Source organism: Agelaius phoeniceus, chromosome 24, assembly GCF_051311805.1.
Source record: "Agelaius phoeniceus isolate bAgePho1 chromosome 24, bAgePho1.hap1, whole genome shotgun sequence".
NCBI lineage: Eukaryota > Metazoa > Chordata > Aves > Passeriformes > Icteridae > Agelaius > Agelaius phoeniceus.
This window is the reverse complement of record NC_135288.1, coordinates 4,632,399-4,658,365: the sequence shown is the minus strand read 5'-3', so window position 1 is coordinate 4,658,365 and position 25,967 is coordinate 4,632,399. Positions and strand designations below refer to the sequence as shown.

The 25,967-nt window shown below is 47.3% G+C and overlaps 2 protein-coding genes across 6 annotated transcripts in view; one reads left to right on the top strand and one right to left on the bottom strand.

Moving 5' to 3' along the window:
• Positions 1-1,293: 1,293 nt before the first annotated feature.
• DNAJC11 (DnaJ heat shock protein family (Hsp40) member C11) lies at positions 1,294-23,022 on the bottom strand. The gene is made up of 16 exons (XM_054647621.2): positions 22,886-23,022; positions 19,309-19,438; positions 17,330-17,403; positions 16,052-16,153; positions 11,885-12,013; positions 11,193-11,315; positions 10,232-10,305; positions 9,098-9,287; positions 8,038-8,123; positions 7,477-7,593; positions 6,366-6,521; positions 6,176-6,245; positions 5,995-6,052; positions 5,222-5,364; positions 4,645-4,774; positions 1,294-4,042 (listed from the first exon to the last, which is right to left on the bottom strand). The coding sequence occupies exons 1-16, from the start codon at positions 22,955-22,957 to the stop codon at positions 4,017-4,019; spliced, it is 1,680 nt and encodes a 559-aa protein (XP_054503596.1). The 5' UTR covers positions 22,958-23,022; the 3' UTR covers positions 1,294-4,016.
• Positions 23,023-23,043: 21 nt separating this feature from the next.
• CAMTA1 (calmodulin binding transcription activator 1) overlaps positions 23,044-25,967 on the top strand; it is a 249,553-nt gene continuing 246,629 nt past the window's right edge. For 4 of the 5 annotated variants that reach the window (XM_077190354.1, XM_077190357.1, XM_077190353.1 and 1 more), the window contains exon 1: positions 23,045-23,153. The gene's annotated coding sequence lies outside the window, so the exon portion shown is untranslated. Of the gene's footprint in view, positions 23,154-25,967 lie in introns of all 5 variants that reach the window. The other variant, XM_077190355.1, reaches the window with a different exon arrangement.

Sequence of the window (25,967 nt, the reverse complement as noted above, 5' to 3'; positions counted from 1 at the left end):
ATGTAGAACCTGGCAGGTCTGGTTTGGAATTTGATCATGTCCATCCAAGTATGACAGCTGAGTTGATTTTTGCTTTCGCTGTTTGTTTTTTGAAACTGGACTGTAACCAAAAAGCCAGAATCTTTATTCTCTTGGTAGCAATGACAGATCAAATGCAGGCAATGCAGCTACAGGATGAAGTGCAATGAGGATCCGTCTAGTGTGGATAGGAGAGTGTTGAGGCCTGGCCAACACTGCAGACAGGACCTCCTGGGCCTTAGCCCCTGGGAAATCCCTTCAGGACCACGATGGGAAGTCACAGCTCATGCACAAGAGCAGGGAGATGCTGGCATTGTTCCTCAATGGCCAGACAGATCCACATGAATCACACAAATCAGGTTGATGCTTCAAGGTGTGTCTCTGAAGTTATGCCTGAAGAACAGCGTGTGCTCTGTCCAGGAAGAGGCTCAGAGAATCGCTGGCTGGCACAGCAGCTGAGCCAGACCAGCTGTGCCAGCAGGAACATGACCCCAGGAGTTCTGCAGTCACACAGCATTGGAGCACTGCCTTGTCTGAGGACTGGCTCACCGGGAGATGCATCCTGGTGATGACTGAGGGTCTTGCTAGCACACAGGGGCAAGTGCCCTCCTTCAGACATTGGCCCCAGGGCTGCCAAACCTCAGGCAGCCCAGTACCACAGGGCCCTGGGGCTCCACAATGTGGGAAAAGGTGACAAAAGTGCACAACATGCAACTGTTCTCTTCTCCTGGTTCTTGAAAAAGATCTCGTTCCACCAAGCTGTAACACCTGACTGGGTTTCAGAAAACCAGCTTCTGTGAAATCTCTCAACCATGACTGTGCTGTGCTGCCTTCAGAAGCTATGTGGAACCACCAAGGAGTTTGCCAAAGACTCGCTCCCAATGGCTGCCTGACTGTCCTTTGCAGCCAGAAAAATAACCAAAGTTCTGCAGTGCTGCCATTTCCCCAGAAATGCTTTGGAAGATCCCAGCCACAACTGCACAAGGGTTGGACCTGGTCTGAAATTCGTATCTCTTGTGTTTACAGTGTGTCTGCAGTTCAACTGGACCTCTGTGGACTGTGTTCCTGAAGCTTTTATGGGAGAAATGGTGCACTGTCAAGTGAACTGGCTCTTTTTCACAGAGGTTCAACACTAATCAATGTGACTGACTCTTGTTCTGTCCCCTTTTCGGATTTATCCCAGTGGATGGTGTCCAGCACGTTACAATATCAGCAGAGAGAAATAAAAAAGTAACATCTTCATTCTTTTAGTTCATCACTTTCAGCCATGTATAATTATAGTTTAATTCAGAACTTTATTTTTTCATTAAAACTTCTAATGAACCATGTTTTTTTCTTACATGTGAGACAAATGAACAATGAGTTTGTTATATTCCAAACTCAGGAGTCTGTTGTTATGATTTATTGGTTTGTGAGCTGTTGTGCCAAGCAGCAGGAAGACTTAACACTTGAAGTTCTCCTCCCAAAACAATACACTCAGGTGGGGATAGGAAGAGCTGGCAGGTATCCCCACCTTTCTGTGGAGCAGCTGCTCCTTGCTAGAATGTGGGACACGGTGATGGAGCCCTGGGCTGGGCAGGGAGGAGGGCTGGGAGGGAGGCACTGCTTGAGTGGCTGCAGACAGCAGGGACACTGCTGGGAAAGTGCCAGGGGCTGCTGAAGGGTGCAATGACTGAGCTGGGAACAGGGCTCAGGCCAGGATGGAGATGGTGTCAGAGTGCACAGTCCTGGCAGCAGGTCCCTGCAGCCTCAGAAACAGCCCTGCACCCCCTTGGCAAGGACTGGAGGCTTGGCCAGACCCAAACCAAACCCCTGTGAACCCTCTGTTGAAAGAGAAATCCCTCCTTCCCTCCCTCCCCACCGCCAGGCAGCACCAAGACTCCAAACCACCCAAGAGCTGCTGGAGCCTTGGTGCCACCCTGCAGCTCATGGATGTGCCACAAGCCCACAGGCACTGCTGCTCAGCCAGCTGCCATCAAAGCAGCAGCCTGAACACCTTGGCACACTGAAAAAGCAGCTCAACCTTTTGGAAATGGCACTAGGTCATGCTGGAAGCTAGGCTGGAAGTTCAGCTCTGCTTGCTTAGAGCTTCTATTTTAATTCTGTTGGTAATTTTGAATTATAGAGAGTCATAAAAAGAAGTCCCAGGGGAGTTGTGGCTGTAAAATGGCAGCTGCTCACAGCAAGAATATGGTGGTGAAGGCTGTGGCTCTGCAGTGGGGCTGTTCTTACAGTTTTGGCAAAACGTGGCACTGATAGAAAACAAGGAAGAAAGGAGGAGGGGGCGGGGGAGACTGACTGAGCATCTGGCTCTCAGGGATGCTCTTGTGCCATGTTCTAGTCTCTACAGGCTGGCTCCTCACTTCTGACCATACACCTCACAAAAGGGAACTGGAGGAGATTTAGATTTCTGCCCAGTCCCTCCCAGCAGAGGTCAATAAGCTGGATGGGATGGAGAGTGCTGTTATGTTTACAAACCCTTGCTTTCCAGGGGTTTCATCTCAGGAAACTTCCTACAGATGCAAAGGGAATGGGAGCTGCTTTTCAGCTGAATATAATTTATTGCACATTTTACATTTACTTTAAGATTGACAGAACGCTGGCCATAAGTGAAATAAAGCCCTGCACCAGGAACTGGTCACAACTGAAAAGTTTTGGTTTTAATAAAAACAAATGAACACCCCATTCATAATATGAACTTGTTTTTTACAGGGGAAAGCATTTCTTTTGGAAATCTCATTCTCCTGGTGCAGTGACCTGAGCACAGAAAACCACAGCTGCACAGAACAGGGGCCAGGTCCATGTCAGGAAAGGAGTTATGGCAGGAGTTGTCAAAAGCAACTCTGCACTGCCAAGACATGGATGTTTTCCCCTCTGCTGTCACCCATGAGCAATGAAGGCTGGTCAGGGCTTATCCAGAGCAAAACTATGATCAAGAAACAGGCACCACAATTCCTTGTCTCTCTGCAAAAGCCTCAGATGTGCTGATGTACCCAGTGTGTAACAGATTTTACAAGGTGCTGTTTCCAGCTGCTGAATCACCAGCCCAGGACTGCCCTTCTGCTGGAAATCCCTGCCAGGGCTTCTAGGCAAGATAAAGCCAATGGATCTATGCTGTAACTGCTGCTTTTCAGAAAGAGCAGATGAGTGTTACATTTTCAGCCCTTTATCCATTTGGCCTCTCTCCTCACTTTGGTACAGTTTACTTTATGAACTAGATTTATTTTTACTAGAAATAAATTAGATGTGAAGAGATAGTTGCAGCATCAGAATCAAACGAAATTAATTGCTGCCCTTCTCCCTCACTTGCTTTCCTCTTTTCTCGAAATCCTTGACAATACATGGTTGTGGGTGGCAGAAGAAATAATAAAACTATGATACACCGTGTCCTTGTCTGGAAGACCAGTGTTGGAAATGAGCAGCTGGACAGACTGGTGCTGAAGAGGTCCATATTACTTCAAAAGGCAAATTCATTCATAGTTAAGCACATTTCTTAACAAGTGCATTTCAAACACAGATTTGAGATTGAAACAATCACTGACCTCTCTCCAAAAGTATTTGCACAGGGGACTTCCAGGAGGTGGCCAGAGAACTGAAATTCCCCTCATGAGAAGGAAGAAGGTGTGTTACTACCCCAGGAAGCACGTGGAGAAGTGAGAAGAAGAGGTCTTCATCCCTGCTGAGTGCCAGGAGAGAAGTGTGAGTGCAGGAAGGAGCTGTGGCCAGCTGGGAGCAGGAGGCTCCGGAGCCCCTGGCAGAAAGCACTGTGCACTCAGAGTCACACTGCTTTATTGGGTACCGAGCCACAACTCAGATATTGCCTGGGAGCCGCCTGCAGCAGCAGGGTCTGTCCTTTTGTCCCTAAAAGAACCGGCAGGACACCTCCTGCTATACAGACAGTAAAAATAAAAGTGTCTCTGTTCAAACTCGCAGCGTCCGGGGGAGGTTTTGCAGTTTCTGTTGACCCAGGTACTGTGGGAGAGACGCGCGTTCCCGGATTAGCCATCGGCATCGATCCTGTGAGCTGTGGGGAGAACAAGGAATTGCACCAAGCACAGGCAGCAACACTTCTGGCTGCTAATTAGACACAACTCAAATAAGCTTCCAATGCACTTCTGGAAGCTGTGTCAGTTGGATGTGCTGCTCACACTGGGCAGGGAGCTGGTCTAGAGCAAACAAAGGTTGGTGCCCTTGAGCCAACCCACCAGACCCACAGGAGTGCCAGTAAAAGCTGTCACAAGCAGATACTAGTTTCACAGAGCTGTTCCAGCAGGGAGAAAATATTTTGGCAGGTAAGATAAATGGGGACAAGGAAGAAATCTGACTCAGGCCTTCGTACATTAAATTCAGTCCCCAAATGGCCACGCAGTGCTGAGAACTGCACAGAAGGACAGTGGCACCTGTGGGAGGCCTCTGCTTCCAGCCCCAGTTGGAGATACAGACTAGCTGGTACAAACAGTTGCAGAGCTGCTGCTGAGTTCTTTTGGGCCTCACCCCAGAGGCAAGTCATGGTCAGTCCATTCCAGTAACCCCAGTTCTGAACCCCAGGTTTGTGTGCTTCACCACCGAGCTGAAGCAGCCCATGAAGTTCCCCAAGGAAGATGCTGGGCAGTCTGTGCTACTTACATTGCTTTGGTATCCTAAGGGCCTCATTGTCAGCTGACATCACTTGGTGCAGAACTCCTCGGAACTGATAAAGCACTTTCAAACTCTTCTCTTCACCCACACAGGGGTCATAGAAGCCTGGCAGCCCAGCCTTGAATCAGAGAAGGACACACTGAGCATCAGGGAATGGACTTTCACAGCTCTCCATCTGGCCAAAAACATTTATTACTGCCAAGGACAAGGTGTCATAAAGGAAAACAAAAAAAACAAAAAAAAAAAAAAAAGGGAGTTTTGCTGCCAGCAAGTTGAGACACTGGGCTATCATTTCCACAAGTTTTTGGTGCAAAAAAGCAAACCAGGGGGTTGGGAGTTTCTGGTGTACAGCCCCAAGAACAACCAGTCCCACTGGCACTAGAAAAGCTCCAAGAAACAGAAGTTCCTGGAAGTTTGTAATAAATACTTGGTAGGTAAATGGCATCTGTGAATTGATCCAAAGCCACTGGAGAGATCCCCTGGCAGGACACCACATGGTTCAAACAAAATTCTGGGCCACACATTTGAGTCCCTGAATCTGGGCTTTGACAGAACATCTACGTACCTTGGAGGCCTCTGTAAGGATGAGTTTGGAATCCTTCACCAAGCACTGCAGAGGCACAGTCACATCTATAACCTTCACCTTCTCATTCTTCCTGCTGTTGTCGTTAACAAACTTCCCATACCAGGCATTCACCACAATCAGACCTGCATTTCCCAGGAAATCACAACTGTGATGGAAGGCTTCCACTGACAAAAAATATAATCCCAGCATTTTCTCTTGCTTTCAGTGAGATTTAATTCTCCTAGCTTGGACCCACACTTCCCCACAAAGAACAACATTTTTACTTGCACGTTTGTTAGCACCCTTCAGCACTAGAATGGAGTGACAGGACCTCAGTGTCACACTGATGTGACAGTCCAAGTGGATTTCAGTTCACTTTGGAACATTCTGTGGAAAACTGCTAGTAACCATAAGAGACCAGATTCCCATCATGATCCAGGAGCAAACCATGTAAGGGAGAAATCAGTGAAAGCTGAATTTCAGACTACAACTTTTGCACCTTTTTATAGGCACACCTCTCTCTGGGGAAGAGGTAATTCCAGACTGTTGTCTTCAGTCTGTTGATCCACTTCACACCATGTCCCAAGATAATATTCTGTGATCCCTCCTAAGCTCAGGCACCTGGAGCTGAGTCATAATGGGCTCCCCCACTGCAGGCACAGCAGCAACTAAGCTGCACTTTATCAGGAGTGGGAATGAAGAAACACCACCTTTGCATTGTTCCTTCTTCTCTCCAAATTTATAGAACAAGTAAATGATATCATAATCTTTACCCATTCTGGCTTCCTCTGCTTCAATTATCCTTCGGACTGACTCCTGCATTAACCGGACCTGTCACGACACAAGTGGCAGAGCAGAAATCACACAGGGTCACACACTGTGGCCAAAGGAGAATGGTCCAGAGTGAAAAGAGTTTCCTTTCACTAAGGGGACTGAGTTACAAGAAAGACTCACTGCTGCTTCAGCCTCCTGCTTCTTCTGTAGGATGTCACTGGCTGTGCTCTCCCGCTGCTTCTCCAGCTCTCTGGCAGAAGGAAGGCAGAGCTGGGATTCAGGCAGAAACTGGGGCAGGGTCTCCTTACCCATCCCTTACCCTCACACAAATAAGCCCAAGTGAGACTTCCTGAGCAATGTGCAAGCTCACCTCTCCTTCTGTGCCCTGAGGTAGGGTTTGATGACCAGCCTGTGCATGGCAAAGTAGATAACGAGAGGTCCCACGGTGGCATAGAACACGGCGCTGGGAAGCAGCTGATCTGTTAGATGGACAGGGAAGAAGTAGGTCTGGCTGGCCCTATTCAGCCTGCAACAAAGAAGAGCAGAGGGATGGTAAGAGAAAAAGCAGAGCTGGATGTGCTTGATGAAGCACACTTAGCAGCAGTGCTTGCTGATGAACCAAGGAGAGATGAATGAGGAGCTCAAAATGTGAAAAGCCTGATAAACTGAAAAAGCCAACGGCAGAAAAGGCAGCTGACACCAGCCAGAGCCAGACTTTGAAGCAGCAGCTCGTGATAGTACCTGACCATTCTAAAGTTCTTTTTTTAATCTTAGGAGAATTTGCTTGGTCATTAATTTCAACCGAAAAAGGGACGAACATCCCCATGAAAGAAGAGAAAATGCTTCTAGAGAAGGCCTGTGCTCATAACACTGGCATGGGCCTTCAGGGTAGGTGTACATGAATATTTTTCTGAAGTCTGTAACAATATTTATTTTAGAAAATATGAGTTTCCTTGGGCCTGAATTCTTCAGGCCTTCAGCAGTTTCACACCCCACCTGTAGCTGGCCCCAGCTGAAGTGCACCACAGCACAGGGACACTTAATGAGCTCTGTCCTTCTGTGAACTGCAGCTTGGTAATGGTACAATCACCTGCAGTAGGTAATGGTCATTCCCTAATTCAAGCATTCACTTGCATACAGCATAATACACATGGAATCCATCTCTACTAAGATTTTCAGAAATCTTCCATTCACTTACCAGAGTGCTCCAAATCTCAATTTAAGCTGCATTTCAGAATATTCTGATGCACACACACACAGACAGGTGGCTCAGGCTGTGAGTCACACCAGTGGAAAGCACCCATTGCTTATGATGGGCTTACAGCTTGCATTAGAGTTGAGGGCAGCTGCACCCTCTCCCAGTGATGTATCAATACACCTGTATTGACCTGGGACTGGGACCTTCCCACCTGAATACGGGAAATAGAATCATGGAGGTTATGGTCAGCCTCTGCAAAAAAGAGTTGAGATCTTGAACTGACTTGATTTTCAAGGACACTCCTTGAGGAACACCGACGCTGACAGTGGCTCCTAAAACACTGTGTCTGGAGATCTTCCTCTCTGCTCCATACTCCACTATGGTCCCAAAGAAACCCACCCTAGAATGACAGAACCAAGAACTGTTAAGACAGAGAAGACATTTGAATTTCTCTTTACTGAATCCTGTAATTCCCAAACAAGTAAAGCATGGAAATGCATCTGTTTGCAGCAGATGTTGGCCTCTGGAAGATTCACAGTATCCCTCCAAGGTGAGATGAGACCTTCCAGCTTGCTAAGTAGTGAACAAGAACTTCTGGCTTTCTTATTTGGGATGATGTAGAGATATCATAGACAAGTATTATTAGTTCCACTTAAGTGCAGAGGCACACAGGGCCAAGCCTCCAAGACATTCCCTTCAGCCTTTACCAGATTTAAAGAATGAAAAGCGGGCTCCCAAAGGCCACAGAAGCATTTGGTTTGTGTGGAACCTGGAGGCCTACAACAGCAGGAGAGGACAGAGTCCTCAGGCTGTGAGCAATGTGAATTCCCTCCTGAGCACTTACTTGAGAGAACCTTTCACTCGTGTTTGATCCTCATCCTGAAACTTATGCTGGTAACTGACCATCATGAAAGAATGGGGGATTCCCAGCTGAAACACAAGAGGCACAAACATATCAAAACATACTCTTGGCAACTGCTGCCCCCCCAGTTTCCCTTCTCAACCTTGAAGCACACAACACAAAGCAGAGCTTGCCACTTACAACCTCTGCTGTCCATGTTGTCCTGACCCTGCTGGAAGCTGACCCACATCACCTATGACAATGTCAAGAGCTGTGCTCTGCCAAACAGCTGGTGACCTATCTTAGGTCTATCACAAAATACACCAACTGCTTCCTTAATCTGTAATCCCAAGGCAAAATGTCAGAACTCAGTTCATCCCTCTGGGTGTCCAGAGTTGCTGGGACCCCTGCCAGGGGGCTCAGAGACCCTGGCACACAGCCCAGAACACCTGTGGGTTTGATTATGACCCGTGGAGCAAATCACCAGTTTTGTATGAAGACCTGAAAGCCACAGAAGTTTAAGTAGTGTAATAATAAAATTATCACTAGGTGAAAAAGTAGATTTTGGGGTTTTTAGAATTGGGGTTTTGGGGACAAGATGGAGGGACTTGGGCGTGTCCAGCCTTTCTTCTTCTTCTTCTCTACCTCCACCTTCTGCTGTGATGTTGGCACTTTTGGATTGGTTTAGAGTAGAAACTCACTGTCTAACATAGGTGATAGGTATTGGGAAGTAATTGTAAACATGTTATACGTAGTTTGTAATATAAAGAGATAACACTGCCCTGGGGGCAGGCCAGAGTGCCTCTGTCTGTCCTGCTGAGCAGACCTTGGCTGGACAGGAGAAAAAATTTCATAGATAAGATACAATAAACAACTCTGAGACCGAGAACTGAAGAGCTCTGACTCATTCTTTGAACGTGGGGGCCAAAACAGAGACTTTTCACGTGTCTTGGGGCTGCAATAAACTGCAAACTCCTGAGAGCAAAACACAGCTGGGCCAGGAAGGTGAGGCTGCTCTCTCCCACAGGGCAGGATCCCTCCCTGTGCTGCCTGTGGCTCTCACCTGCATTGCCAGGGTGAGGTGGCTGCTTTTGGTGTCCCGGACAATGCTGGTGTTCATGGCTGACTGGATGCCCCACCTCCACTGCAGGTAGCCCATGGTGTTCTTGTCCAGGTTGCGGGCCAGGACCGTGGTGAGGCCGGGGCGGACCCCGCGGGATGAGAACTGCAGGGCACAGTTTGTGGTGATGAAACTAGAAAAATGAGGGGAAATTTGTCAGTGAAAAAACACAAGCTCCCAGCTGGCCTCAGAAGTCTTTCTTGCCCAGGAATTTTTACTGAGTGCCCAGAGACCATCCTGCAAAAAGCGTGATGCTCGAGGCTTTCAGGGAAAAGTAAAAATGAATTCAGACTGCCCTGAGCACAGCAGCACCCAGGAGAGCAGGCTGTGCCCTGGTTTATTGTCTGTGCCCAGGCATCCAGCCTTCCCCTTCCTGCCCTGTGCAGGTAATATCCTGGTCTCTGCAGAACAGCACACTGGGCTGCTGGCACAGAGCAGCCCTGCTATTCAATAATCCTAAAAACCAGTGCTAAAGCACTCCCCGGGGAACAAGAATCCTGTACAAGCTCTGAGGAATGGCAGATGCACTAAATTTGAAAATGTAAACAGAGGGAACCTACATGAGCTCCTATGATGCTCTGACATGTGGCTCCAATCACAGGCCTTACCTTGTATCTCCTTTGCAGCCTGAGACTTCTACTCATTTGTGGACAGACATGACACTAGTGGCAAATTTGACATTACTTGCCTAAAATATGATACATCATCTCCTGTTTTGTTGTCAGAAAACTCCCTCTCAACATGGAAGCCTCAGAAGAGTTCTCCATTTTTTGTTCTGTTCCTAGAGCAAACTTCAGTTGCTCTGACTCAAGTATGATGAATCATGACAAGATCAAGTACAAATCTAAGGATGTGGAACACAGACCTTCCTTAAAATGGAAATATGAAAAGGGAGGGCACCAACACCCAAAAAGAATGCAGGCATTTTGACAATACAAGTATGACCTTAAGTCTAAAGTGAAAATACCTTATTTTGTAGGACAGAAAACGAATCAAAAATTAATGTGGAAGAGAATTCAAGTCATTCAGCTCCTTATTGTGGGATATTAACCACAAGGCCATTTTTCTAATATTTACCATCTTGGTGTAAGATTACGAAATATCTTCAGCCCAAAGAGAGGTCCATGAAGGTCTCCAGCTCCAAACTCCAACTGTTGGAATACACAGTGCCAGAGTGTCAGAAGAAAACATCCTTTGCAATAGTGACAAAGTATGTCACGAGCATAATTTTTATCACAGCTGTTTTACACATCTGAGTTACATTTATAACCTCTTTCAGCACCCTCCCTTCTCTCCAGCTTTGCATTCAGAAGAAGAAAAGGTTTCTTGCTGAGTTGGAGCTCTTGGGTAAAACAAAGCCAGTTTTGTAAAGCTACAGGTGACTGCTACTGGCACCTGCTTTGGTCACTCCAGGGAACGTGGAGAAAACTCTTACAAAAATCCTGATGCAAATCAAAAGCCTCCAGTGTGTGAATCTCAAATGAGAGGAAGACTCCCACTCTCCCAAGCTGAGGAAGCAGGCTAGCAGGGGCTCATGTGCAAGAAGGAAGGCACAGGCAGCTGCCAGCTGTACCAGCAATGCCATGAGCACCTCAAACACAGCCCAGCTTGCAGGTGCAACGTGGGACCTTCCAGCTGCTCAGACCTGCTGGGGGGCTCAAACTATTTCCCCCATAAATTCTTCCCATGCAAGCAAAGCAGTTTTGGAAGCAAAGGCCAACTATCACACTGCCCTAAAAGGCCTGCTAACAGCACTGTGCCTTCAGACAGAGCAATCAGAAAGACCAGAGACATCAGGTAACAATTCTGTCTGCACAGGTAAAGTCCAAATTGCATGGCCAAATGGAGAGGGGAGAAAAATAAAAAAACCCCCAAGGTTTGGTATTCCCTTTGTCTCAAATTCCTTTAAGAATTAATTTTTCTACATTTTACAGAATATAGAAAATGAGAGATGAACAACAGCTAAAGCTCCCCCCCCAAAAAATAGAACACCAGCTAATAGACTGAATATAAAGCTGCATAACAGGGGTACTCTTACCTCTCCCCATCCCTTGGCAGATGTCACTCGTCTCAGTGCAAGATTAATTGATCCCCCTCCATTCCCATTCTGGGTGGAAAGGTTTCCAGACAGTATTGCTGTATCTGTGGAAGTCAGGGGTGCCTGAAAAAGGAATATATTGTTTCAAGTAACTCTGATCCCAGTTCACACATTCAGTGCATGTTCTGCAAGAACATAATCACCACTGCAGAGTGTAAATGGTTTTGTAGTCAAACATCAAGCATGGCAAAAAGTCAGATAATTCTTACAGTACCAGACACTTGTGACACCTGTAATGTACCACCTTGAAGTCCTGACCTTGAGCTGTAAACCATTCTCATCTCTCTAGCAGACTAAATTTCTACAACTCTCTCTCTGAAAGAGAAAATGCTTCCCCATCCTTTTCCTTATGCTCATCCTCAGGACTGGGTGCCATTTGCTTTCCTCCACTGAACACATTCCATTCAGTGACAACTGGGCACTGAGCATCTCCCTGCCAGGAGGGCAGGACCACTGCAGCCCACAGAGCAGTTGCCCAAGGGCTCCAGAGCCAACCCACCATTCTGCTGGCCCCAAGCTGCCTCTTCCCAGCTGTGCTGTCCCCCCAAACCCTGCAGAGAGGCAGGAGCAGAGTGTTCTGTGTTCTGCACTCACTCACGCCCCGCTCGCACGGCAGAGTTTGCCCTCCTCACCTCGATGGACTGGGATATGTGCATTTTGTTTATCTCAATCTGGGGAAAGCTGCTCCCAGGCACATCTTCATACTCCTCGTCATAGCGATCAAACAGGTCAGTGGCATCTATTCCCACACTAATTGTTCCCTGAGGGATGACAAGTGAAACAGGCATTCAGCATTAGCAAACATCTGGCGTACACAGAACAAGTGGCTGAACCATCCCTGTGCATGATTACATTTTTGTGCAGCTTTCCATTGCTCCGCAATTACTTTTACCACTCTAAAATGCATTTCCTAATGCACAAAACAAAAGTGAATGATTACAATATTTTAAAACAGCAATATAAATCATCAAACAGACTGGAGAACAGGCAGTTTTTCAGCACAAACTCAACTTGCAATCCCAGGAGGTCATTTTTCTATAGTGACACATTACAGAAGCAGGTAGAACACCTTTACACAGCAGGTTTCTTCTTTCCCCACGAATGACTGTGCTCTGTCAGTATTTAAAAGTTGAAATAATATATTCTAGAAATTGATTTTCTTTAATGGAACTTGGTCAGAAAACCTCTACAGGCTTCTTCTTATGAGTTACCTAAACCAACTTAGTACTGAACTGTACCATTCACTTGCAATCGACCTTGTTAGCAAAATATTTTGATTTCTTCTTCTACTTTATACTTCGTGATGAGAAGGAAAGCTTGAAAAAGACATACTTTTAGCAAGTGGTAAATATTTCCTTTCTCAGACTATATAGAAAAACTTATTCCTACAAAAATCTAGGCCACAGCACAATAGTCTGGCTACCTGCTGCTGTGCTCCCTCAGACTAACTGCAGGAGTGTGTTTCTTTCAAAAGAGCACAATTAGGTACTTGTCTGGGTCATATAACTTCAAGAGGCTTTGGAAACCTTCCCTATGGACCCATCTGACAGCATCCCAGCTCCTATAAAACATATGGATTGCAATAAAAACCCCCCTCTGTGCACAAGCACAGACTGAACTCGGAGCAGTTTGTATATGGAAACTCAATAGCTGGGTAGCTACAAACCCCATCCACACTCAGGCCAAGCACGGCTGAAATAAATCCTTATTTCAGTCTGAGGGAGCATTTTTCCTTGATTGCTCCACTCCAATCAAATGCTGGACTGTAAATAAAGGAAGAATTGCAGAGTCTGACAGGACTGGAACCTTTTCTCTGCCTGGACTCCCAGGCTATCTATTTGCTGTGGAGATTCCCAGCCTCTTCTCAATTTTCATTTTCTGATTACTTATGAAGGAAAAATTGGATAAATATTTTAAAACCGAAAGGTGTGGTTATTTCCAGTTGAATCCTGGAACAGGGGCTGTGCCCCAGCTGGTTACTAACCACCCTTGGCAGCTGGTGAATTTCAGAGCAATTACATTCATTGTTCTGCATGGTGGTGGCACCAACAACCAGCTTCTGCCCTTTCTGCACTTTCAGGAATCATCTGCAAGTCACCTTCAAGTGACTCCAGACCCTACAGCTTCTCCAGTTTCAGCCCTCTCCTATGCCATGCTGTTCTTTGAAACCAGGCCAAAAGAAGAGGGGAGCAATGGAAAACCTCTAACCACCCTGGAAGGGCTCAGACCTGTGCTAGCAAACACCCATTTGGAGGCAATCCTGCTGTACTTGGCTTCCTGGTGCCACACTGCTGCACCCTTTGGAAAGATGCACCAAGATCCACACGTGTCCCTGAATTTCACTGCACCTCCTTTCTCTAAAACACACTCAGAACACTAGGATTTCCTTTTTCACATGTATGAATTGTACAGCAAATATTCCTCCCAAGGAAAACAGCTGAACCTCTCCATGAAAATCCACAAGATCTGCTCAGAGGAAAGGAGTGTCTCCCTGTTCCCCAGCAGAGCTCCTGCTCTTCTGCCTTTCCCTAAGGTCAGAGGTGGACCCTGGGCAGACCCTCCACCTCCTGCCAAGCAGGTGAAGTCACCCTGGGAGCTCTGTGGATCCTGGCAAGGAAACTGGTTCAGGCACAAGCACAGGAAAAGCAGCAGATGGTAAAGTTAAAAATATTCCCAGAGAACAAGAGCACCCCTGTGCCTCCGGATAATGGAGGGGATTGCTGCTGCTCCCAGCTCCCATCAGCCACCTGCTCCGACCATGGAGGAATTTTCCCCAAAGGAAGGGCAGCAGGAGAGAGCTGGAGCTCCTGCTCAGGAGTCAGAGGTGCCCACACTGTGCTGCACAGAGCAGCAGCTCAGCAGGGCAGGGAGCAGGAGTGGCACTATGGAACCATCAGAGCTGGGATTAGCTTTTGAAATCACTTTTATTTGCCAGCCTGTGAAAAGGTAACAGACTTCACTGATGGAATTCGTAGATGTGCCAGAGGAAAATGTACTTCCTCCTTACTTTTTACTTAGGGATTTACCTTCAGGAAGGTGATACCTGGAAGTTATGCCAGGCTTTGCCTTGAGGAACCTGTGTTCCTTACATATTGACCTCCCACAGCAGGAAAATAACTGGATTTAATTTCTCCTAACAGGAAGTGGTTCTTCTTAAACCTAGTAATGAACTTTTCAACCCTTCTGCACATCTTTGAAAGCAAAAACAAAGCTCTAAAAGCAAATAGGAGACTCAATTTCAACCCTCCAAATTGCCTACATCTGGTTATTGCTCAACATTTCTGGTTAAAATGCTTTATTTTTGTGAAACTGTTTTATAGAACCGACAAAATGTTGGAAATTTTAAAATAACTTGTGCTCGTGTATGAAATGATCACAGCTGTGCTCCCCAATTCCACGGGAACACTGCCTGGAGAGGCATTTCCATCAGCTGCCAGCCTGCAATTGCTGTAAACACCCAGATGGCTAATTTTATCCCAGGACACAGGCTCACAGTGCAGCTCGCAGCCACGGCGAGGCGCCCAGGGAAAATGTCACATTCCTGAAGCAGGGAGCAGCAGAGTGGGAGATAACCATGCCCCTCTCTGAAAACACCTCTCTGACCCCACTCACCCACACCTCCAGCAGGGATAGTTTGCCCTGCCTGGCTTGTGGCACACAGAAATCCCTTCCTGCCTGGAATAAAGCTGTCAACAGATACTCACACAACACTTTATGCTTGTTTACCCTTCTAGTACAAACCAGTTCTTAGTGTCTATAAACTACCTTCAGCCTGGAGATCTGTACAGCCCAATTGCTTTGCTAAGAGCAGTGCACATCCAAAGGTGGTGCCAAGGTGAATGTCTCAAAATATTACAGCTCTGCTTAGATGGATGTTTTCCTTAAGATCCAGTCCAAAGCACCACTGCAATCCCACATCTGTCCACTCAGAAGACATTGTGATTTTACACTAATCTATGAATTCATTTAGTTAATAGTAAATGCAGCTCTTGGATAATGTTAGTTATTGCATAAGAACCAAGATTTTTGTGATTCAACAAGCTTTGAAACTTCAGTCAGGGACCATCCTGACAAACCCCAGGTTTGCCTCACACACTCATCAAGCCAAGAGCCAGCAAAGACACCAAAAGTCTGAGCTATGGATACTCTGGCCAATTGCCATGCCCATCTCTCCCTGCCATCCCAATGGTATTCCTGAGCACCTCTGACCAGCCAAGGTTAGCTGAGGTGAGTCAGACACTGCTCAAACTGAGATGGGAACAGCATCCAGGATGATTCTCACCCTGAGGGCACGATCACCCTTTCCAAAAACAGGCACTGACCCTGTTCAGATTGACTTTGCTCACTGTGCTGCTGCCCAGCTGGCTTAGGGATGCTTCAGATTTGTTGCTGGTTTCAAGATGCATTTGAACAGCTCCCTGCATTGTTGTGACACCGCAGCAATGCCAAAGGGAAAACCTGTCAGGTAACTGCAGTGAGTTACAATTTTTTAGTAAACTTGGAAAGAAATCATAAATATTTCAGTGTTAGGTCTATTTTGTGAAAATTGCTGAAAAAGGTATTTTGTCTCAACGTTTTCCGAAGAAAAGAAGAACATTCAGTAAGGGATTGTTCAAAGAATGAGCTGTTTGCCCTATATTATGCAGAGAAACTGTATATGCAAAGGACAGAAAGCCATGCAGCAAGTGTAGACACCTGAGGGGCTCTTTCCTCTGGGCCCTCACCTAGGCTCAGCACCCCCTGCACACTGGTGATAATCACAGACCCACTCTTGAGACCAGGATTAAGTCTTTGCTTACCTTTGGGTTAGTTCGCTGCTGCAGTCTCCTCTCTTCCCTCTCTCTCTGCAAACGCTCAAATTCTTCCCTGATTTCAGCTGCAGTTCTCTTTCGTTCCACAACCTGCTCAAAAAGAAATGAAAACCAAACCATTACCAGACAGAGGCTGCTCAGGGCGTTGCAGTGCTGGGGTTCAGAGGCCTTGGGTGCAGGATGCACTAACACACTGCCCCAGCTGCTGAAAGCCAATTTGAGCAGTCAGAGTTTGGAACAAAGCACCTTTGGGGCAGGCATGAGAGAAAGCCCCATGCCTTGAGAGAAGGGAAAATGGTTTTGTTATTTCCATTCCCTTGACAAAACCAAGGCAAAGAGCTGTCCAACCACAACTAGAGGACACTGCAGTGCAGCTGTTACCCTCGGTGATCCATTAACTGCTCTACCAGGTGTGGACACAAAAATGAAAATAACTGAATGTCTCTGGCCTGAGGTAAATGATTCCACAAGAGCTGTGTGATTTTAGGCTGTGCTGGTTCACAGCTGCTTACCTGACATTGGTGTTTTATACAGGCCCAGTTTTGGAATGGATAGAAAGAGTATTGGATTTGGCTCTTCAAAATAAGATCAAGTCTGCCAAAAGCAGTTAAAAAAAATCTGGTTTCCAAAGCATCTGTTACATGCTGGATCTGCTCCACATTTCTAGCAACTGACTCCAAGTTTGACCTTGGTGCTGACCTGGCCCAATACCACAGGATCCTGCTTCAAGCAGCATAGTGCAATCTACCAGGGCTGGCAGAGCAAGGGACTCCAGAGCTGGACAGACACGAATGGACAAGTTCTGTTTCCAAGCCCATAAAACCCAACAAAAACTAAACCAAACCAAAACCAAAAAACTCCAGCTCGACCCACCCCAAAAAAGCCCAGGAAGAAAAAGTAATTTCAAACTCAGAAGCTAGTTGATGCTGAAAAAAACAAGTTTTGGATGAAAAAGATGGGACTAGATAGACAATAATGACACATTTGTCTCAGATAAAGATGTTGCCTGTCATGGTAATATCCTTCCAGGGAACTCTGAATGTCAGGTTTATTGTTCTCTTGTCAAGTGCAAAACCAAAGGGTTCTCTGAAAATCCATCATGGTGTTCCAGCAGGGACAGAGAGAGACAGAAATAACTAACCAAGGATGCCTTCAAACCAAGGGGCATTTATTAGCAGCCAGGTGTCAGTGCAGCTGATAGAACCATGGCAGATAAAGGTGGGCTTAGTCAAGGCCACTGGCCATAATGTGCTCCATTTCTCTCACCTCCCAGCCTTCCATCTCCAGTCCTCTCCTCCCATATATGTCATAGATGGCTCTGGTCTGTGGATCACTAAGCACTGTAAATTGAAACCAAAAGAGAGGAGAGAACTCAGTTTTTGGTCTTCTCCTCAGATTTCAGACCAAAACACTCATGATATTTGGAATTCAAGCATTGATCCTAGAAACATCTCATTCTACAGTTACACATTAACCCCTTTGATGCTTCCATGTGCTTTATTGAGAAGATATACTGACTTTTCCCTGCAACAAATCCAATTTTTTTTCTCCTTCTTTTCCTAAAACAAAAAAGTGGAAAGAACACAAGAGACATGCAGCCTAAGTGAATGTGCAAAGGGGGTTTCTAACACTGCTTTCTTTGAAGGTGACACAAACCCTCTACCAAACATGGAGATGATGAAAAATTATGAAAGAGCAGTCCCTGGGTCTTTCCTGGGATTGCCATCCAGCTCTGTCTTTCGAAGCTCTGTGGTGCTTCCTTTGATCTTCCTCACCAGCCATGTCCACTGGTCCTTTCCCAGCTAGTCCCAACTAAGGAATTTCCACAAGGCAGTTCACACCTTGCCAAGCATCAATAAGGGGTAATGGCAAAGGTGTGTGTAGAATCTTAACCTCCCAAAATATCACCCAACACAATGGACAACACAAAATACAACAGGAGACTGCAGAACAGTTACTTTAGAAAAAGACTAGGCACAGAATTAGGAAGAGGGTAAAGCATATTTAAATGCATAAGCTCCTATTTTCTTACGTCTTTCTGTAAGAAAAAATAAATCAAAAAATCATCACTATTTCCTCCTCCAGGGTTCTAAGACCAGCTTTATTTTATGTATTTCTTGAGGCTGTGGGAAAACTGATGTGTCCCCAGGGAGCTGGGGGAGTAGAGTAAGGCAAAAAAAGGCTTATACTGGTAATTGAGTTTCAGTCTGAACTAGTGGAATATTATTGGACTTGTTAAATGTCACAGGCAGACATTGTTTTTTATGAATTCTGATAAAATGAATCTTTTGTTGTGTGATACTAAGAGGTGGAAGTGGAGAAAGAGAAAACAGAGAGGAGGTGAAGTGGCTCATTTCCAAGATGTCAAAATTTTTGCTTGTAACATACTACACTCACATTTGGTACTAAACGAGCACCAACTTCCAAGAGTAGCCAGAAAATTCAAAGGGAAGCTGCTGCCTCTAATGTAAGGCCACTCACTACACTAAAATGAAATTATTGAAGCATTATGAGTTTTTGTCCTGCACATCATCAAGGTCAGACTTTCCCTGCTCGCCCAGCAAAAGCTTCCACAGGTTCCAACATCCAACCTAGGGACAACAGGAAAGACTCCACACATGCTCAAGTCCAACTGGAAGGAGCAAATGCTTACCAGTCAAAACAAAGGGGGTAAAAAAATTCACTCGGACTGGGTGCGCCAGGATTGTAACATGGATGACTTCTACCATTCTAATCCATCTGCACTCCAGGTGCAACTTGCACACCAGGATTAAAGTAAATTTCAGTTTAATTCACAGTATTTGAAAAGGACTTTGGCACAAGAACAAACTAACTGCTGTGAAACATTTGTCTCCTCCTCTCAGTCTGAGCATATAGAAGAACTTGCTAGAAATGGAGACCACAGCCAGGTGACAGGAAACAGAACTCAGGGATGCAGCAGTTCATCAGTACAATATGAAATTATCCTTCTATTTGAAGCTTTTCAGTCTTTATTCTCCTATAGAAGAGGTCTTTAGAAGTAAGGGAAGTGATGAGAAGATCATTTACAACATGCAGACACTCCACATCTCATTCCCTGCAGCATTTATATGGCATTTCCCCTCTGACTTATGGTACAGAAGCAGGAAACAGCATCGGTAAGTATCACCAAATTGAATTATTACTTTGCAATAACAAATATCTTCAAAAAGCATGAAGACACAGCTCTCCCAGAACCCCCCTGCAAAGCTCAGCCTCCCCCTGACCTTCATAGGCTTGGTGGACAAGGTTGAAGAGGCGCTCAGCCTGGCTCTTGAGCTCGGGGTCGCGGTGCTTGTCGGGGTGGTAGAGCATGCACAGCCGGCGGTACGCCGCCTTCAGCTCCTCCTGGGAGGCCTGTGGAAACCACCAACAATCAACAAGGACGGCCAAGGCCATTGCCAAAAGGCCACTCTCAAAATCAGTCCTGAAAGGGAAGTCTGTCAGCTGTTACGCTGCATTACTTTGGACCAAAATCAAGAATGGATTATTGGTTCAGTATATAAGTTAATAAAATATTCAATTATCACACCAGGATTGTCCATGCTATCTAGAGTGCAACAAGGGACCTCAATAGCTCATCAGTGCATACCCAGGTACACAAAATTATGTAAAAACCCCACCATTCATGTTCAGACTAGTTGTATTAGGCAACTACCTAATACCTGTATCAGGCAGTTGCTTAATACAACTATATAATACAAGTATTATAGTTGTATATAGCTGTATTAGTTGCCTGATACAACTATATAATACAGGCATTAAATATAGTTGTATATAGGTGTATCAGTTGCCTAATACAACTATATAATACAGGCATTAATTATAGTTGTATATAGCTGTATCAGTTGCCTAATATAACTATATAATACAGGTATTCCCCTCCAAATCAGAAGAGCAGGAAACAGCAAAGTCATCTCAGATAAAAATACGTAAGTCCAGAGATGTACAACAAATTCTACTCATATTTCAATCTCAACCCTCAAGGGGACACTGCAACTATCCAAAAGCACAGACTTTCCTCAGCTGTAAGGGTAAGAAATGTAAAGCCATGGTTCTGCTCTCATCCCAGCACCTGCCCTGTGCTCCCCAGTGCCCCATTCTGCTCCCCAGCAGGGTCAGTGTTGTGCTGTGAAGGAGGAAGGTGCCTCATCTGTCCAACAAAACCACAGACAGATAACCAAGAGAACACTGTGCCACCAAACACATCACAAACGAACCTGCCTTGTCCTTTACTGCAACCGCTCTGGGACCTCAGATGGCACCTGGCCTCCTTCCAAGGACATGGATGGCTCTTTCAGAATCAATAGGGAAAAACCCCTGCTCCTTCCATTATCATCTCCCAGCAATGTTATTTTTGGACTCTAGAGAGTCTTGGTAATCTCTCCTCTCTCACCTCACCCTGCTATATCCCTTGCATTGCAGTTCCTGTTCCTGCCCATTCCTTGGAGATTGCTTAACACCGACTTTTCAGAAGTGCAGTTGCTAAAATCAACAAGAATTTCCCCCAGGCAGAGCTTGAAAGAGCCCAATCATCCAGTTCCCAAACTGTCCAGGCAAGAACCAGTTCCTGGGCACAGGAAGCCATTCCAGGAGGAACATCCAGAGTAAAATAACCAAAACCTGATGGCCCAGGCTGTCCCCGGGGGCTGCCCCAGTCAGGACCCAGTGCAGTCAGCGAGGGGGGCACTCAGACAGAAGTGGATTTACAGACACAATTTCCATTTATTGTTAATGCCCTTCAGGAAGCAAAGCTGTCACAGGTTCCTAGCTTTCACTGGGGAGATAAAGTTCCTAAAAGGTAATTTCTTGAAGTAACATCTTTTTTACCACTTGTGGCAAGGAGGTTTTCCATCAAACAAACACACTCACTTGTGTCACAATGCCAGGAATCTCTTTGGATTTGAGGACAGCTCAGAATGGTTTTTTCTGCATGTTTGTATTGTTGCTTGTTAATGTTTTGAAATGATACAGCAAAAGGGGAGCTGTGAAATTTGCTGGTCCCAAGACAGTAAGGACAGCTACAATTAGCTTATTTCTTTTTACTACCTTGTGCTTTCTCGGATATCAAATTTAAACTCGACTGGGAAGGCAGGGGAACATATAGCCCCAAAATGGCATTTTTAAATCAAATTAATGATAAATGGTTTAATGTGCTATTGATTATATAATAGAAATGAGCAGATTCATTTTTCATAAATGCCATGTTCAATAAAATGTTAGATTGGGCATTTCATCATCACTGAGTAGTTTGGGTCATTGGTTCAATATTCCATGAGCAACAGCCTCTTCAAAACCACTAAAGAAACCCTGACATGGTTTTTAGACTGCCAGGAAATGCAGTCACAAATAACAGCATGTAAGTTACATTTTTATTACCAAAACTCTGGTCAACATTGAAAGGTCTCATTTAACGTCTCAAACACAGCACCGTGTTTTTAGCAGACTAACATGTCTAAAAGATGAATCATTCACACACACACACAGAGCAATTCCTGCTCACAGGATCCTGCCTCCATGGGGTCACTGCAGCTCCAAGCTCATCATCCCGTGTCAGCACCCAGACATGCTGCTCACCACTTCCACTACAGGACAGTACTGCTGAAAATAATTAGCAAGGGGCAATTAACAAAGCACCTGCTCCTCTCTGTTGGAATTACTCCCTTGCAGACCCCTTTTATTCAGTTTCCAGCTCCCTGCTGTACAAAACCTGAATGTTCTGCTCTGGAAGCCTGGCTAAGTTAACCATTAAACCTTCCCCAGCAGTCACAACCCTTGCGCGGTTCCCGCCTCTGTTCTAACCTCTGCACGCTGCTGACGTTTTGGAGGGGAATTACGAAAGCTCCCAAGGAATGTACAAGCATGGCCTTGCCGGCTTTAAACCAGACGAGGCCTTCATATTTTTTTTTAAAAGGAGCTCAGCATCAGAGAGTTCTGCAAACAGCGTGACCATCACACTCTGTTCCTTCAGGAACGCAGCTGATTCCTACACATGAGGCACAGGGACTGTCCCTGCAGCTCAGGGGCTGACAGGAGTTCCAAAGGGAATTCTTCCAAGCTCTCAGACTGAATCGCTTCCAAGTCTGGATATCCTATTGCACGGAGCAGTGGTGGTTCAATACGAGCCTTGTCCAGCTACAATGGCCACACCCAGGCTGATGGGCTGGATGGGATTTCTATACATATTTATGCACACACAAATATATGTAACAGATCTATAATGCAGTTGCACTCGCTGAAACAAATTACAGCACAGTTCCTACATCCAGATCTTTGTAGATCTGCTTAATAATTACTATAAAAAAAGCAGTTATCTCCCAATAAGTTCCAAACTGTTCCGGTGTAACAAACCCGCACCAATTAATATCCATCTATTCTTAAAAGTGAAATCAAGGATTCTAGATCTTTTTTTTGGCGGGAACAACGTTTTGCAGAAAGCCCTGGCTGTTTCCAAACTGGAAAGGTTCGGGAAGCCTCCCGAGCCGTGCCCCAGGGGACGCGGGTGTGCGCGGCGTGCGCGGAGCTGCATCAGGAGCGCCCCGGCAAAGCCCAGACCGCCGCAGTTCGGAGCAAACCCCGCATTTCCCGGCCTCAGCGGGCGCTCCCCCGTCTCACCCAACCGGGAGCCCCGCGGCCCGGCCCGAGCTCTCCCGCCCCGCCGCCGCCAGCAGCGGCAGCAGCCCGGCCCGTGCGGAGGACACGCCGCAGGGGCGCCGCAGGGGCGCCGCTCCCGCCGGGCGCACACGAGGGTCTCGCCTCACCCCGCCCGGCCCCGCGCGGCCCCGCGCGGCCCCGCGGCCGCACCTCACGGCGCACGTTCAGCAGCCCGTAGTAGTCCTCGTTGTCCGGCGCCTCCTCGCCCAAGGCCGCCGCCATCGTCCCGACCTCTCACCCCGCGCCCCGCGCTGCGGCGCCCCCTGGCGGCCCGGCGGTCCGACCGCCCGCGCACGCGCGTTGCCACCGCCGCTCCCCCGTTCCCCCGGCCCCCGCGCCCGCGCGGCCCGGGCGTGTGCGCGTGCGTGTGCGCGGCGCGCGAGCCGGGAGGCGGCGGCGGCGGCGGAGGCGGCGAAGGGTGAGTGAGGGAGGGACTGAGGGAGAGAGAGAGGGAGGGAGGGAGCGCGGACCGGCACCGACCGGCACGGACCGGCACCGGCCTGCTCTGCCGCGCTCCGCTCCGGCCACGTCCCCCTGGTTCTTCGCCCCGGCACTCTGACGCGTCTTTGCCGGCGCGGTCGCTCCGTACCCCAGCGGCGGCTGTGGCAGTGTCATGGGTGCCCCAGGGCCTCCGTCCGCCCCGCTCCCGGGGGATAGCGGGAGGGAGGGCGATCGCGACCGCCGGTGCCCGTCCCCGGTTCCTCTCCCGGTGCCCGTCTCGGTGCCGCAGGGCCCTCGGTACCTGCCTAAAGGGCAGGCGCTCACTCCGGTCATTGACGGGACGTGTAGGTGCAGACTCTGCCACGAGGCCTCTCTCTCCGGTAACAAGAGGGCGATTTCCAAAGCGTGCTGTCACCATCCAGTCGCTGTCCCGTGAGTCGCTGTTCCCCGGCTCCGGCGGCGCTGGCGGAGGGCAGCGGGGCAGTCCGGCAGCCCGGTACAACGGAGGGTCCCGGGGCAGAGCTGCACGGCAGCCGAAGGCGAGCCCAGCTGAGCTCAGCGATGTCAGACCCACGACAAGGGCACACCGTGGGCAGAGCGTGTGCGGGTTTGTCACCGGCAGATCTGGAGCAGTTTCCCTTTGATCAATAGCGCTGCTTTGGCTTTTGGCGTAGAGAGCCCCAGTGAACCCTGGGTTTCACGCTGTGCTGCCCTCCCTGGTGATGGGTGAACTCCCCAGGCCCGAGCAGTACCGAAATGGAAGGGAAATGCCCCAAAGTGTGCAGAGCTCAGAGATTTTAGCAAAAGGGCTGCCCAGCTTTAAACGTAAACCTCGTTTAAAGCATGCTGGTGGACAGACAGACTGGGTATTAATGCTGTGATAAGGCTGTCAGGAAGAAAAATAAGCCCAGTGGCTGGATCTGATATGTGTATGGGGATGCTGGAGTGGTTTTTGGGTACTGCTGTCTGTAAAGAGGAGCGTTTGAAAAACCACTCATTGGCACCAGTGCAGCCCAGCATCAAGCTGGAACCACATTCCCATTTCAAAACTCAGCCAGTCTGGTTTGGATTTTATCTTCATGTCACTTTTATTTGAAAACGGGAATGTTTCAATAATTAATAAGTTGTTTTTTTTTTCTGATACAACGGTAGTTAACAAGGAAGTATTGATTGTGTTATAGCAGTTCCTCTGCACTCCTGGTGAGCGAAGTGCAATGCTTGGAACAAGAGGTGCACAAAGGCTCCCTTTCTGAGAAACCCTGTGGAAATGGGTCTGTTCTGCAGGGAAGCACCTCTAGCACTGCTTTTCCTCAATGAACCCACCTGCTAGACAGGTTTTTTTTTTTTTTTTTTTTTTCCACGTGGTTTAGGAGTCATTGAGTCTGTGCAAGAATGCAAAGGAGATTAGAGTTGTGAGGATGCCAGTTGCCATGGCAACTCTATTTCCCATGGATTTTGATCCTGTCATAATTATGCTCTTTTTCTAACTGATTTGGGAGCTCTGTGATCCTTGGGGATGATTAGTGACAGAGTTACTGGGGATCCTTCCCCTCACCAGATTGATCTGACGCTTTCCTAAAAGACCCAGCTGCTTGTTGCCAACGCTGGCTGCTGTTCCCTTGCATCACAGATGATTCAGGGGAATTTTCTGGGAACGTTCCACAGGTGTCACATCTTGGCAGGGAAATATAGGAAGAGAGAAATACGAGTTTAGGGAGCTAAATATGAACTGTGCTTTCTAAGGATGTAGAGAGAGCTCTTTAAAACCCTGCATTATAACAGAGGAAATGTAACATCTATGGCAAAAAGCAATCTGATGGGAAAAAAGAAGAAAAAAAAGAAAAGTGCTTGTTTGTGCTTTACTGACTTGCCAAGGTTTGGCTTGGGGTGCAATATTCCTCTTCCCACACTGGTACTTGCAGGTGGGAAGCTTTGTGGTGCTGCGTGGGGGCACAATCTCTGCAGCAGGAGAAGCAGTCCCCAAGACTCAGGTCCTGGGTTTAGCTGGGCATGTGTTGTCAGACCTGTGGCACCGTGGCTGCTGCTTCAGTGCTCTCCAGTAAGCTGTGAGTAGCCTCACTAGTGGTGATCCACCTCTGCTGTGGCAGAGCCAGAGGTGGCAGAGACCTTCATCATGGAATTTCCCCTGTCAAGGGGGCTGGATGGAGCTGCCCTCCGTGTCCCCGAGGGTGGCAGGGACACTGTGAGGGGCAGATTCTCTCAGCGACTGCCATCACGGACTCAGCACTGGGAACCTGTCCCCTCACAGAGCGGGTTTGGTAATATTAACTTTAGTTCCATCACAGCTCAATGGAGGGAAAAACTAGAAAGTGCCATAAATTCAGCCGAGCTTGTCAAAGCTGTCAAATTACCCCCTGACAAAGCTCCTGCCTGTAATGACTGCAGCATCAGCTGGAGGGGATGTCTGTGATGGGGTGACAGCACCAGGGCTCAGCACCGTTACACTTGTGATGTACTGTCATCAGGGGCTCCTGGGCACCACTCGAGGGTGATGCTCTGAGCAGAGTTAGTTTAAAAAAAAATACCTAAAAATATAAGGGTATAGACCAGCATCCTGCCCTCTGTTCTCAGCCAGAGTAATGCTGGCTGCTAAATTCTAGTAAAGGTGTTTCTTGGCCCCATTTGTTAGTATTAGGAGTCCAGAGAGATAATGTCTTTGCACGTATAAAAGGTGCTATTGATTTCCTGTTACTGTTGTCCTGAAATGTGCATGGGGTGTCTATGGAGCAGTGACAATCCTCCATCACTAGCTTTATGGGAAAAGAATGCT